The 15,625-nt window shown below is 42.3% G+C and overlaps 1 protein-coding gene and 1 pseudogene across 3 annotated transcripts; one reads left to right on the plus strand and one right to left on the minus strand.

The window, feature by feature from the left end:
* Nucleotides 1–4,773: 4,773 nt before the first annotated feature.
* LOC125507142 (putative disease resistance RPP8-like protein 2) lies at nucleotides 4,774–9,168 on the plus strand (annotated as a pseudogene).
* Nucleotides 9,169–11,240: 2,072 nt separating this feature from the next.
* LOC125509829 (uncharacterized) lies at nucleotides 11,241–12,669 on the minus strand. 3 transcript variants are annotated; one of them, XM_048674852.2, is made up of 5 exons: nucleotides 12,535–12,669; nucleotides 12,166–12,305; nucleotides 11,987–12,040; nucleotides 11,762–11,831; nucleotides 11,241–11,664 (listed from the first exon to the last, which is right to left on the minus strand). In XM_048674852.2, the coding sequence occupies exons 2-5, from the start codon at nucleotides 12,220–12,222 to the stop codon at nucleotides 11,612–11,614; spliced, it is 234 nt and encodes a 77-aa protein (XP_048530809.1). In that variant the 5' UTR covers nucleotides 12,223–12,305; nucleotides 12,535–12,669; the 3' UTR covers nucleotides 11,241–11,611. The 3 variants fall into 3 exon arrangements, with proteins under 3 accessions (XP_048530809.1, XP_048530810.1, XP_048530811.1); XM_048674853.2 differs by having other exon boundaries at nucleotides 12,372–12,618; XM_048674854.2 differs by lacking the exon at nucleotides 12,535–12,669 and having other exon boundaries at nucleotides 12,166–12,324.
* Nucleotides 12,670–15,625: the final 2,956 nt, after the last annotated feature.

Raw genomic sequence — 15,625 nt, forward strand, 5'->3', positions numbered from 1 at the left:
ATTAAATTCTCCACCTAAAACGACGTGCATACCCTGTAAACCGAGACGGATGGAGTAGCTAAGAATGCTCTTACTTTTATGTCTGGCTCCTAGATTCATTGGATTATGTAAAACTTTCTGTTGAGATTTAATAAAGTCGGGCATTTCCCTCAAAAACAAGAAAAAAAATTTACCATACAGAGCGCCTCCCAGCGATTGAGGCACCTGGATTGCGCTAGCGGACTCCTTCGTCCGCTCTAGTGTACTAGGGGGCTGTTTGGTTCACAGCCTGAGAAACTTGCCTGAAAAATGAGCGCCGACGCGGCACGCACTGATTGCTCTGCCTGAGTCAGGCCTCAATTTTGGTGGCCTGGCTCCCACTAATTACGTGCCAGAAATGCTCGTGGCAAGCTGGTCGAATTGTGCTGAGGCGCCAACCAAACAAGGTGCAGGCAGTTGTCCGGCTTCGGGTCAGGCACTTTTCTCTCAGGGCAGCAACCAGACAGCCCCTAGGCTTGTGTGTTGGTTGACCATTGAGTTTCTAGAAAAACAATGTTTGCAAATCTATAAAAACTTCATGCGTTTGAAAAAATTAAATGAATCAAAAAATGTTCACTAATTTTTAAAAGTCGAAAATAAAAAATGATCCAGAATTCTCTCAAAGTTTGCCAATTTGAAAAACATAAATTAATTTCAAAAAAGTTCATAAATTTAAAAAATGTTCATGAATTGGAGAAAATAGTCAAGAATTAGGAAAAAAATGTAAATAAAATGGAATAAAACCCGTCATAGAAAACCAGAAGAAAAGCCGTCCAAAACCGATGGGGAAAAACCTACATGGGCTGCCCATATAGAGCTAACGTAGGGGGATGTGAGAGCACTATCTACGGTTAATAAATTAAACATTGTGGCGAATTCATAAAGCTTCGCGAGATTGGCTCAAAAAAATCTGCGGTTAACTGTCAAATAGTTTTTTTTTCAGGAGGGGCTTTGTCTCGCTCGCAGCGAGCAAGAGCTCCTGGTCGACACCTATTGGCATTAAATCGACATGCTACGGTTGAAGTGAGGTGCAAAGGGCTGACCAATAACGTGCCAACCTAAGGGTGTATTCTGAAACTACCTAGATTCAGCTTCTACACTATAATTTGCCAGGCAACACTAGGTAGTGGTTATTTTTGGTTTATTCGTTTTTCTTTGATTTTTTGCTGTTTCCTACATTCCATAAATACTCCAAAATGAATGTGTATTTTGAAAAATATTTAACACATACTAAAAATGGTTAATGTATTTGAAAATGTTCAACGCATGTTTTAAAAATGTTCACCATATATTAAAAAACGTCCTCGTATATTAAAATGTTCACCATGTACTTGAAAATATTAACTGTATTTATGTTTAAAAAGTTCTCCATGTGATAAAATAATTTTCTTCATGTTTTGAAAATGAGCATTGTTTATTAAAAAAGAAACAGTAAAAAAAGGACTGGAAGGAAAAACCAAAAACTAGCAAAAGGGAAACAAAATGCACAGCAAAAAAACTGAAAAAAAGACCCTGGAATGACACCACAAATGAAACAGCATGAAAAAAATGAAACACAGGCCACAATAGAAAGAAAAAACATTGCAGCAATGCAACTAATGAAATAGTAGGAAAAAAAACAACAATGGAAAACCAAAAAGAATCTCCAGCAGGTTAGCAAATGCCAAAGTGGGCCTACCCAATTTTCCTCGCATGTGGGCATCGCCATATCCATTCGATGTGTGCGGGCAAAAAATAGGATTTTGATCCCTCAAAAAAGAAAAAGAAATAGGATTTGCCAATGCGAGCATCCCTCTCCTCAAGTGACGAGCTATTGGGCTGGACCAGTACCCTGTTGCTTCACTTGATTGTTAGTTGCTTTCTCTGATTTTCCTTTTTGGTTCTTTTGTATTTTTGTTTATATTTTGAAATACACTAAATATATTTTATTAGCTATTTTTTAAATGGTCATCGTGAATTTTAAAAATGTTTATGCAGTGTAAAATAATGTTCACACAACTTTTAGAAAATGTTCATGCAGTTATATTATTAGGGTATATATAGTTTGCATGATCCCCATTATTATGCAATCACCTCAACTCCTCTTAATAGTACGGTTATCCTATGACTCCCAAAAAAACCTTCGAGTCTTCGGAAGAATCATCACCCATTTTCTTTTTGAAGTGGGGGTCAACCAACTTCATATAAACTCATCGAGAGACCAATGTCCTGAGATAAACTTAATAACCAACACTGGTCTCACTAACCACATTATCATCGACACCAAAATATCATTAGGGACTAAATGCACTTACAATTTTGTATGTGCTTTGTTAAAATCGATCTCATTTTAATATCAAACTCAATTCAGACACAACTTGCCCAACATAGTATTGAACCAACATGAACATGTAAACCACATTTGATCACAGCTAAAGCATCATGCCAGCTATTAGATCTCCTCATAAAAACATTATATACTATATTCTATTTGTGTGTGGCTAGTAGACCCGAAACCACTCTTGGGATATTTGTAAAATTGTATGATTTATATATCTATCTCGAGATATTTAAGAATATTAAAATATGCACCATAACGCACATACATACACTATAATTTGACGCAAATTTCATATAATAATCGATGAAAATATGAGATTTCATTCATTTCTATTTTTACGGTTTAATGGGATCAACTTAAATTTTAAGAGAAATTATTTGGAAAAAAACTTTGTGGCTACATGATACAATATACATTTAGTATGGTGCGTGTGTGGTGTATATTTCAATGGTAGATGTTAGAAATTCATATCAAAACATGTTATTATTAATTGTGGCTATATACAATATAATAGTTAACTTTATAATTTTCTATAATAAATCAAAGTAAGTAGGAAAGTTTAGTACAAATATTATATGTTTTAACTCGCTTTGAGCCTAAAGTTTGGATCGCCGTTGTAGATACGATGCCAACATATTGATTCCATTCATCACAAACTTTCATACTGGGTGTTTGCAATGCAATGAAATGAACAGAGTGCAACTCTGGGTGGTTTGCAATGCGATGAAACTTTGCCAACAATACACCATTTGCCTATAGTAACTAATTCTGTATATCGGAGGAATGATCCGATTAGGAATATACCTCGTAGTGAGAAATTTGAATTCTTTTTGTAAAATATAGTCGCATCAGTGAGAAATTTGAGGACATTCATGTTAATGGGGGAATATGACTCCTTGTTCTTCAAACCATTCCAAGATGTCTTTCAAAAAGAACATAATCTACGTCTACTGCAAATGTCTTCAGTATCTCCTGACTTCAATTCCTTTATGTGTATCTTGGCAAATCGTACACATCTTGGGTATCTAAAAATTCAGAATGGTTCTAGTGGCTTTGCCATATGTCCTGATTAGGTTTTTCTATCTTCAAGTATTGAATGTTGGTTTTTTAAGTCATTACATACGGTTCATCTAGAGGATTGCGAAGAATGGAGAATACTTCCATCTCTGGAAATGCTTCGGTCTCTTAAAAGATTGAAGTTGAGCAACATGCAGAGAGTAAGAGAAATCATGGTTCTGTCATTGGAAGCGCTGGTTTAGATGGAATGCCAGATTTACGGAGATGTTCCTGTACTTCTGTGGGGGAGATGAAGTCTAGTTTAAGTGTGTTGGAGATTTGGAGTTTCTCTGCACTTGAGGTGTTTGATCTATTTCAGAAAGATTGTAACTACGAAATTGAACATAAGTCATGGTTTCCCAGCCCTAGCCAACTCATTATGGTCTGTTGTCCTCGTTTGCAAGTACATAACCCCCTCCGCCTTTAGCCACATATTCTAAACTAATAAGACTAGTGTTTCAACAATTGTGTCAATGGGGGGATCTTCCATGGAAACATTAAATCTTTATGGATATGGACTTCCGAGTGAGATGATCGCACTTGATGACAAAATGTTAGCGTTCGATAATATTAAGGATATAAAATACTTGGAGATATTGTTGTGCAAAAGCATGATATCTATTTCATTCATAGGTTTAAGTCAGGTCATCTCTTTAAAGAGTTTGAAATAGAGTACTACAAGAACTTTTCTCATCACATGTTGTGCGAGAGCAGACCCATGAAGACATGATAACTGCAAATGCGGCTGCTCTTGAAAGTCTTTGTATTAGAGATTGTTGAATAATAGGAAGTGGCTATCTCTTATTTGTGACATTCACATGCCCTGAATGAATTGACTTTATATGACTGCCCGTAGTTGAAACAACTAAAGACAGAAGAGGAAGGAAAGGTTCAATCAAACTTTATCTCAGCTTCCGAGGCTTCGTCATCTTGATATGTAGATGGTGCATGGCCAAGGTCAGATGTAGACGGAGTTGTGCACACCCTGTTGAATCTCAGAAAGATAACCATTGGTAAATGCCCTCATCTAATATTTGACGGGACTAGTGAAGACTTGGTTGGATTTATCTCCCTTGATGAAGATGCCTAAGAGAGGGGAAGATGTCTCCTCCCGTAATCACTTGATCAACTTGTTTGGATATTATCCCCAAAAAAACACTACGACCCTGTTTTGTGGGGAACCTCACGCGCAGAAAATTAGAAGTGATTGAAGGAAGTTTGGCATACCTACAGATGGATTCCTGTACGTCGTTAGAAGTACTGGCAATTGAAAATTGCCATTTGTCGTCGCTATAGAGGGCATACGATTGCTTGGATCCCTCGGGTCTTTGGTATTATTTGTGAACTCAAGCATGGAATCTCTACAACTGCATTGGTGCATGACGTTGGAATGTTTGGAAATTCATTACCGCAGTTCGCTCGTCTCACTAGAGGGCTTGCGATCCCTCCTGAACCTTAAGCATTTGGAAATACTCGGTTCCCCTGCCTTGGGTTCCCTTACCTCATCGGAGAGTTATGGGCCAATTGAGGGAATTTCAAGCCACAACTATGAGTTATTCCACGCACTGGAAAGTCTCGAGGTCCGCAGGGCTGGGAAACCAGACCAGGGCTGGCCGGACCTGACCGGAGGACCGCAGGGGCACCACCACCAGGGGGCCAGGCAGAGAAGGCCCAGACCCCGCCTCCACGCGCGCCAGGGCCCAGCCCAGCCGTCACCGGAAGCAGAGCCGCGAGCCCGCGCGCCAGATCCGAACCACCCCGACCGAGAGGAGGAACCGCGCGCCGCCCCCAACGCCCCCAACGCCCACAGCCCCTTCGCACGGCCGCAAGCAGTCCGCGCCTCCGTCGCCAGCTGTTGCCACCGCGCCTTCACGCCCCGTGCCCGTGCCACGCCGCCCGCCCGACTCCGACGGCCCGCGCCACCAGGAACCGAGCAGGGGAAGGAGAACGCCCCGCCGTCGTCGATGCTGGCCAGGCTTTGCCCGTCAGCTCGCCATGGCGGCGGCGAGGAAAGGAGGAGGGGAAGGAGGGCCCTGGGCCGGCGGCTAGGGTTTCCCCCCCGGCGCTCGCGGGAGCGATGTGGGAGGGGGAAGGGGATCCCTTTGGGGGTTTTTCGCAGGCTCCCGTCGTTACGAATTAATTCGAAGCTGGGCATGAGATCGATATTAGTTTATTAGTCCCTTCTTTTGTGCATCAGCTTAAGAGCGTATCAAGGTTGTCACTGCCGATCCATGATCTATTTCTTATTTCAGCACCACTGATGCTACTACAGTTCCTATGCCCGTTGCAACTGGCAATTCGTTCAGCAGAGAAAGGATGAGAACCGGTCACGAGTCAACACACATCACCACAGCTAACCCAAACGGGTGGAACAAAGGAAGAATTTTCCGAAAGGATACATGACATTACTTGTCAGCTGCAAGATGGACGAGAGGCTATCACAAGGCTTCTCAACATACTTGGGTCCGATGGTGCAATTTCAAATGTCTGTCAGAGTACAATCTCCGATCCATGTAGAAGAACAGCAAGTCTTGTTCAAGGGAAAGTGTATGGGAGAGACGAAGAGAAGAGATCCATCAAATCACTGATAAAGAACACAAAGCAACTGTCGGTTTAACTGTTCTGCCTATTGTAGGCATCGGAGGAGTTGGGAAGACAGCTCTTGCTCAGCTTGTATACAATGATCCAGCTGTGGAAAGCCAATTTGATCACAAGATATGGATTTGGGTGTCTAATAAATTTGATGAAATGAGACTCACAAGAGAGATGTTAGATCACGTCTCCCAAGAAACACATGATGGCATATGCAGCTTTTCCAAGCTTCAGGAGGTCTTGAAGGATCATATTAAATCAAAGAGGGTTCTACTTATTTTAGATGATCTCTGGGAAGGCATGGATGATGGCCGATGGAACAAATTGTTAGCTCCGTTCAGTTCTGATGGTGCAACTGGCAATATGATAGTTCTGACAACAAGAAAACCGTTTCTTGCCAAAAATAGAGGTACAACTGGACCAATTAACTTGGATGGTTTGAAAAATGGTGATTTTTGGCCAATGTTCAAAACATGTGCATTTGGTGATGAGAATTACAAAGAGCAAGCAAGTCTAGGTGACTTAGGACAGAAAATAGCAGGATGGTTGAAAGGAAACCCATTAGCAACACAAACTATTGGGGCACTATTAAGACATCATCTTACTGTGGATCATTGGAATAACATTCTGAAGACTGAAGATTGGAAATCCCTACAACACACTGGTGGTATTATGTCTGCCTTGAAGCTTTCCTATGATGACTTGCCCTACCCTGTAGGGCAATGCTTCTCATATTGTTCTATATTCCCCTACGGTTATGGATTTCTTGCTGAGGATCTAGTTCGTCTTTGGATTTCACATGGATTTGTGAAGCGTGATCATTCAAGTAAGAGTTTGGAGGATATGGGACGGTACTATTTTACTGACTTGGTGAACCGGGGCTTGTTTGAGCAGGTTGAACTTCAATGTCAAACTTACTATGCCATTTGCGTCCTGATGCATGATTTTGCAAGGCTAGTTTCAAGAACAGAGTGTGCAGCTTTGGATGGTTTGCAATGCAATGAAATTTTGCCAACTGTACACCATTTGTCCATAATAACCGATTTTGTATATCAGAGGGATGATCAGACTGGGAATATACCTCGTATTGAGTGGTTTGAACTTTCATTACAAAGTATAGTCGCATCAGTGAGAAAACTGAGAACATTAGTGTTAATTGGGGAATATGACTCCTTTTTCTTCAAAGCATTCCAAGATGTCTTTGAAGAAGCACATAATCTGCGTCTGCTGCAAATGTCTGCAACATCTCCTGATTTTAATTCTTTTCTGTGTAGCTTGGCAAATCCTACACATCTTCGGTATCTAAAAATTCAGGATGGTCATACTGAGCAGAAGGCTTTGCCTCGTGTTTTGAGCAAGTTCTTCCATCTTCAAGTATTGGATGTTGCTTTCTTTAATGCATTGCATACGGTTCATCTAGAGGATTGTGGAGAATGGATAATACTTCCATCTCTGGAAATGCTTCGGTTTCTTAAAAGGTTGAAGCTGAGCAACATGCGGAGAGTAAGAGTAGTATTAGTTCCGCCATTGGAGGAACTGGTTTTAGATCGAATGCCAGATTTACATATATGTTCCTGTACTTCTGTGGGGAATATAAAGTCTAGTTTAAGGTTGCTGGAGATCTGGAGTTGCTCTGCACTTGAGGTGTTTGATTTCTTTCAGAAAGGTTATAACTACGAAACAGAGCTTAAGTCACCGTGCCCAGCCTGAGGAAACTCATTATGGTCGGTTGTCCTCGTTTGCAAGTACAGACCCCTCTTCCGCCTTCAGCCACACTTTCTAAACTAATAATCACTAGTGTTTCAACAATTATGTCAATGGAGGGACTTTCCATGGAAACATTAAAGCTTTATGGATATGGACTTCCAAGTGAGATGATGGCAGTCAATGAGAAAATACTTGGAGATATTGTCGGGCAAAAGCATGACATCTATTTCATTCAAAGGTTTAAGTCAACTCATCTCTTTAAAGAGTTTGAAAATAGAGTACTGCAGAGAACTTTTATCTTCAGATGTTGTGCCTGCAAATGAGGATGCTCTCCCATCTCTTGAAAGTCTTTATATTAGAGATTGTGGAATAACAGGGAAGTGGCTATCTCTGATGCTACGACATTCACCGGCCCTGAAGGAATTGACTTTATATGAATGTCCGCAGTTGAAATAGCTAAAGATAGAAGAGGAAGGAAAGGTCCAATCAAACTTTATGTCAGCTTCCGAGGCTTCGTCATCAGGATATGTAAATGATGCATGGCCAAGCTCAGATGCTGACGGAGTCGTGCACATTCCGCTGAATCTCACAAAGATAACCATTGGTAAATGCCCTCATCTAATATTTGAGGGGAGTAGGGAAGATTTGGTTGGATTTACCTCCCTTGATGAAGATGCCCAAGAGAAGGGAAGATGTCTCCTCCCACAATCACTCGATCAACTTGTTTGGACTGGTTGTCCCCAAAAGACAATGCGGCCCTGCTTTGTGGGAAATCCCACGTGCCTCAGAAAATTGGAATTAAATGAAGGAAGTTTGGAATATTTACAGGTGGATTCTGTACGGCGTTAGAAGAATTGGAAGTTGAAAATTGTCATCTGCTCGTCGCTATAGAGGGCACACAGGCGCTTGGAACACTCAGGTCTTTGGTATTACTTGTGAACTCAAGCATGGAATCTCTACAGCTACATTCGTGCACGGCGCTGGAACATTTGGAAATTCAGTACTGCAGTTCACTCGTCTCACTAGAGGGCTTGCGATCCCTCGTGAACCTCAAGCATTTGAAAATACTCTATTCCCCTGCCTTGGGTTCCCTTACCCCGTTGAAGAGTTATGAGCCAACTGAGGGAATTTCAAGTCATAGCTATGAGTTATTCCCTGCACTGGAAAGTCTCGAGGTCCATGATTTGTCTCCCCTTAACACGTCATTCTGCAAGGGCCTCACCTGCCTCCGAAGCCTAATGCTTATTGAATTGGAATCAACGAGGCTAACAGATGAGCAAGAGAGAGCGCTTCTGCTCCTCAGGTCCCTGCAAGAGCTCTGCTTTGTTGAATGTGAGGATCTCGTACATCTTCCTGCAGGCCTGCATGGCCTCCATTCCCTCAATACGTTGAAGATCACATGTTGTAATAGCATCTCAGGGCTTCCGAAGGAGGGCCTTCCACCTTGCAACAAGCAAGCTAGAGGTCGAAATTGATGGGTGCTATGTGAACTGATCGCTGAGTAACTTTCTAAGGTATACTTCTACCATACATGCCCAGTTTGTTTTGGGACTAAATACCTATATGCTACTGGAGGGATTGCCCAGGCCATCCCTGTCCTGGATCACCTATTACATTAGTTATTATATTTGGTTGGGAGGGAAAATGCTTAACGTATTTTTCTTGTGATATGAACAGGTTCGGTTTCACTTCAGAACCTCGTCCTCACGCGGTCATGATAATGGCGTCTCATACTCGCAATCTCAATATTTTGTTCTCCACTCGTTGGGTCCGAAAAGGGGATTCATGCTGCCGGAAAAGCCTGGTATTTTCGCTGTCATATAAAATAAAATGAAAGCTCCAAAAGGTAAACCTTCGTTGTTCATTATCCATCTCATGTTTTGAATTAAAAAAAAGGTGATTGTTTCTCAGGTTTCTTGGCTGCACGCAGAAGATAGATAACGCTGGGAGGTCAGTTGATAATCAAAACCTCATACCCATGTGGCCATCTTGATTTTGACGTCTCGATAATCAGTACCTCTCTGCTCTAGTTGCCGGGATTTCAGAAAACAAACTGGGGGTTTATGCTGCCATGTCGGGAAAGCCTACCTACTATCCTGCTGCCATATCTGAAATCTGAAATCTTCAACAGGTAAACCTGCGTTTTTTTCGTCTCTGTTTATTATTCACCACATGTTCTGAGCTAAAAACAAGATGATTATTTTTCAGTTCTTTGACTGCATTCAGAAGACAGATCCAGAGATGCTGGGACAGGAATTCCAACATGCTAGGATTGATCGAACTCGTATATCCCCCCCCCCCCCCCCCCCCCGCGTCAGAAATTCGGGATAGCCTTTCCAGAGGACGTGCATTCTGAACCCGCCCGTCTCCTCCGACAGGACAAGTTTCTGCTTGTCTCCGTTCCATGTTCAGGGTTCAGGCAAGGCAAGCAACCAGCCTGTATGCTCACTGGTAATACTACAAATAACCCCATTTTGAAGGCGTAATGGACGAGCTATGTCGACACACTGCTTGCTTGACCGTTTTCCGAACCTTCTATGCATCAAAGGAGGATGCAGGGGCATGTGTCAGTGAGTAGTCTCAACTTGTTGGCCTATTGTCAGTGCATTTGTTTGTATTCTGGTATTGGTTTGTCGTCCTGAGTTTTCAGTTCATGTGTAACTTTTTCCTTGTTTTCGCCTTGGGCAATAACTCTGTAACTGAACATCACTTCTATCATCCATGGTGATCTGACTTGCCATTACTTCTGGGTGCAAGCAGTTTCGATGTAGTTATTCTTCGACCTTTTTTGTTGTTGTTGTTGTTGACAACGTAGTTCTTGAACCTCATCATCTTGTTAGATGTTGTTTTGTTACCATTTCAGAAGAATGCGTCCGTATAGGTTATTCATATTTACCTGCAAAACAGAAAAGGTTATACATGTTGTCTGTGTAACCATTTTTATGTTGGGAAGAATGCTTCCTTTATGTCAAGTGGTGAGCCGCAAGCGTACATGACGGTTTAGCTGTGTAAAAAAGTTTGCTAGCAGCTTACACGCATACATAAGAACTAACCTGTCAATAGAAGTGCAAGTTGGTCAGGCCAGTTTGCAGAGAGACAAAGGTACAATTCATCTCTGAGGAGCTTCTCTTTGCTCACACGACTCATTAGTCCCAAAAAATTCAGCGCTAAAGCTCAGCAGATCTTATCGTCCCCAGCACTCTTGCCTCTCTTATCAGATGAGTACTGCACAATAATTTACCGAAACAGCTCGATCACATGTTTCAGAGTCACTACCAGCTTTGTAGTTCACCACTTTTAGTCTTCCAGACAGCACCAACATTTAACATCGGATTCGCATCATAAATAATTGACATTAATGGACCAACTTCCCTTCCTTTTTTCATCTATCCATCAACCTTGCTAAAAGAAATGGAAACATCCTCTCCTCCTGGGAAACGGAGGAGAAACTATAATCCAACGACAACATCCATCCAGAATATTAAAAAGAGAAACATTGCTTTGGTTCATCACATCCATCAACAGCAGTGCACCAGCAATCGGATGGTGGAATGAAACATTAGTTAACAGCACTAAACCGAATGACAAGTCCCACACAAGACTCCACCTGAATTTAGTAATTCACCACACAAGTGATCTGAAAGACCTTATATGAGTTTACAGAGGGAGTAATTGTCAAAGCACAGCACGATGGCGCTACAGTCCCATATCCAGTCTCCATGTTCATAAGGAAATGATTTGTCTCGCACCCATAACTAGCAACCAGCTTGAAACGACACAACTGTTACACGGAAAGCTATATATAAAAGTTGCATGTTGTCTAGCACTACTAAGACACTTGATTAGAGAGGATCGATTCATGGAGGTGGATGAATCAGCATAGTTGCAGCTGCAATTTCAAATCTCTGCGGTGAACCTTCATGATGCCTGATCCAGCTTCTGCAGCTTCGCCTTTGCAGTATCAAGTTGCTCTGAATAAGAAATTGGAGAGAGAAGAATCATGTTATCACCATGAGTGATGCACACATAAAACAACAACAAAAGCGATGAGATGAGCATCGATCATACTCTGTTGGGATGCGACGGCGGATTTGATGTCCTTGCGGAAGAAGATGTTGCAGGTCTTCTGGTACGCGGCCTGCGCATCAGACAAGTGGCAAGTGGTCAGTTGCTACTACCTAGCAACTATCAAGTCATCACACTAAAACAGCCCAAATTGACCATCGCCCATATTCATTCAGCAATCTATCGTAAAAGAGTTCACCCGGGTCCCCGAGGAGGAGGGATACTTACCCTGGATGGAGGCAGGCTGTTGAGCTCGCCGATTGCCACTTGGTGCGCTCTTACCTGAACCAAATAACACATGCAGATTATCTATCTTTTACCGTTGGCGAATGAACAAATCCAAAGGACTGCAAGGCGCACAAGGTGTAGAGAAACATCCATCAGGGGATGACAGATAGCCCTACTACCTCCTTCATAAGCTCCATCTTCTTCATGTCCGCCTCCTTCGCCGCCGCCGCCGCCATGTCTCTCGCCGGTGCCGAAGCTGGAGGCCCGCTTCAGGCTTCAGGGCACCTCATTTAGACGACCACAACGCAGCTACCGATGCCTAAACGAAAGAAACAAATCTGGTTCATACCCATAAATTAGAGCTCAAACTCAGCCAAAATCGAACCTGCTGGAGTTCCAAACACAATCCACCCCCCAGCGAACCCACAGCCGATCCAGAAGGAAGCGAAGCGAGCCCCGCCCCGCGCGCGCGACTGCGGCTGCGGCTACGAGAAGGAAGATGGATAGGGTTCTAGTAGGTGGTTCTATAGAGGGAGAGGGAGAGAGACCTGACGGGGTGGCGTCGCGGCGGAGACGGGAGGACGGTGGACGACGGCGGTGCGGGGACGAGTGCGGCGACAGTGGAAAGAAGGGTTTTTTTTAGGGTTAGTGGAAAGAAGGGATGAGACCAAGAGACGGGTGCGTGTCGGCTCCCATCAGGCAGGCCCTGACTAACGGCCCATATAAGCCCAAACCTGGCCAGATGGACCACACGGCCCAGCCCATCCTAGACAGGCCATGCAAGGCACAGCCCACCCAGACACTCCTAATACACAGGCCGTGCCGGGCCGGCACTCGTGCCGCGCTCCCTAGCCCAGACACGGCACAAAAAGGAAATGGGCCAGCCCATCGGCATGTTTAGCCCACCAACCCACACATGATTTGGGTTGTTTTGGGGGCTAATATATATTCAAAAAAATCGATTCTCAAAAAAAAATATTCAAAAAATCTTAAAAAAATAATAAAAAGTTTTTTAGACAAAATAATAATAATAAGTGAATGGGTCGTGTCGTGCCGACAATTGTGCCCAGCCTCTGAGCCTAGGCACATGCCTAGGTGGGCCATGTTCTGGCATGACCCAATTATAAAACATGTCGGGCTAGGCCCAGGCCGGGCATGTGGGCTATCGGCCAGCGCACCAGGATCGGCCCATTTGGGCACCTTTGCATACAGCCTGGCCTCAGTTACTACCAATGTGGGGATATCGCTTATCAGGAACTTATCGGTCGACCCAAGATATGGAGTAAATCAACTATTTTATCGATATATCGGCCGATATATCGCCATATCGGCTGATTTATCAGCCAATTTATCTTATCGGTCAGACAGCGGTAAGCGATAAATCGGCCGATTTATCGGAATATCGGAAGATATCTTGAACAGTGATTACTACAACCAAGCTTCGGGTGCTAACACAGCATCATTAACGAAATCAAGCTCGTGCAGAACGAGACGGAGCATGTTAATTTCTACCATGAACGAAGGGACGTTAACATAGCTAAGAATGCTCTCGCTTTTATTTCTGGCTCTTTAATTCATCGGATTATGTAAAACTTTTTTATTGAGATTTACTAAAGTCGGGCGTTTCCCTAAAAAAATATTGCCATACAGAGCGCCTGCCAACGATTTAGGCACCCTGGATTGCGTTAGCTGACTCCTTCGTCCGCTCCAGTTTACTATGGTAAGCTTTGCTACATCCACGTAATCTTACGTGAGTTTACGTGCTGAATATGAGGTGGCAACGTTTAATTGGGCTTAATGAGGCGCGGGGCCCACCCTGAAAATCAGGGGGGAATGTTTAATACGTGGGGAAGAAGGTTTCGTAACTTCACGTAATAGTTTACGTAGGTTTAGCATTTTCGGTACTATGGTACTGTTTGCTTCACTATGTAAGCAATCTGCCTGAAAAAATGAGCGCCCGACAGGGCACACACTGATTGATCTGCCTAAGTCATACCTCGATTTTGGTGGCCTTACTCCAACTAATTACATGTTGGACATGCTTATGTCAGGCTGGTCGAATTGTCCTGAGGCATCGACCAAACAAGGTCCAGGGAATTGCCTGGCTTATTCCTGGCCAGGCAGATTTCTCTCAGGGCAGCAACCAGACAACCCCTAGGTTTGCTTGCTGGTTGACCTTTTACTTTTTAAAAAATGTTTGCAAAAATTTAAAAAATTCATTTGTTCAAAAAAATGAAAGGAATCCAAAATAAGTGTACACTGATTACAAAACAAAATTAAAAATGATCATGTATTCTCTGAAAGCTTGTGAAATTGAAAAACATTCATGAATTTGCAAACTTCATGAATTTTAAAAATGATTATTAATTTTAGAAAGCTAGAAATTTAAATATAAAATAATTAACCCTTTCCAGAAAACCATAAGAAACTGTCCAAAAACGTTGGGGGAAAAGCCCACGTGGACAGCCCATATAGAACTAGCGTACATAGTTCTATTTGGCACGTGTCAACTAGAAGCTCTCGCTCGCTTGCTGGTTAACACGTGCCAAATAGTTTTTCCAGGAGGGGCTTTGTCTCACTCGCAGCGAGCAAGAGCTCCTAGTTGAGACCTGTTGGCATCAAATCTACATGCTACGCTTGAAGCGAGGCACAAAGGGCTGACCAGTAACATGCCAACCTATGTTTATGTAGCCAGGAAACCCTATATAGTGGTTATTTTGTTGTTTTCTGCTTTTTATAAATAGTCCAAAATGAATGTGTTTATTTAAAAATATTTAACATGGACTGCAAATGGTTAATGTATTTGAAAATGTTCAACACAGGTTTAAAAATGTTCACTGTATATTAAAAAAGTTCGGCGTATATTAAGAATGTTCACCCTGTACTTAAAAAATATCTGTATTTATATTTAAGAAGTCCTCCATGTAATAAAGAATGTTCATCATGTTTAATAGAAATATAAATATTTTTCATTTATTAAAATAATTTTTGTCATGTTTTGAAAATGGCCATTGTGTATTAAGAAATAAAATGCTAACGAAAAAAGAAAAAGGTAAGAAAGAACTGGAAGGAAAAACCAAAAACCAACAAAAGGGACACGAAATGCACAACAAAAAACTGAATAAAGATCCTGGAATGACACCACAAACGAAACAGCAGGAAAAAATGAAACAAAAGCCACAATAGAAAGAAAAAAGAACATTGCAGCAATGCAACGAATGAAATAGTAGGAAAAAAACAACAGGGGAAAACCAAAAAGAATTCTTCAGCAGGTTAGCAAACGCCAAATTGGGCGGATCCAATTTTCCTCGCATGTGGGCGCCGCCCTATCCATTCGATGTGTGCAGGCATCTTGGCGGAATCTCTAGTTAAAGAGTACTCTTCGCAAAGATCACTCCTGCCTTCCCAGGTTGCGACAAGTGACGCCTGCATGTGCGCCACTTGCCACAACCTGGAAGTTTTCTCTTTTTCGTAGATTTGTTTATTCAAAACATTTTATCGCTTAAACCATGCGTCCAAATCTCGAACCATTTTTATCCTTGGATTTCTCGCGTCGAGATCTTTAAAACAAGATCCCATGTTAATAGGTTTTAACGAATTTATTTTCATGAAAAAAACTGGACGAATAAACCGAACCGG

The sequence above is a fragment of the Triticum urartu genome, chromosome 5A (assembly GCF_056163025.1).
Source record: "Triticum urartu cultivar PI428250 chromosome 5A, HENAU_Tu73, whole genome shotgun sequence".
NCBI classification, from domain to species: domain Eukaryota; kingdom Viridiplantae; phylum Streptophyta; class Magnoliopsida; order Poales; family Poaceae; genus Triticum; species Triticum urartu.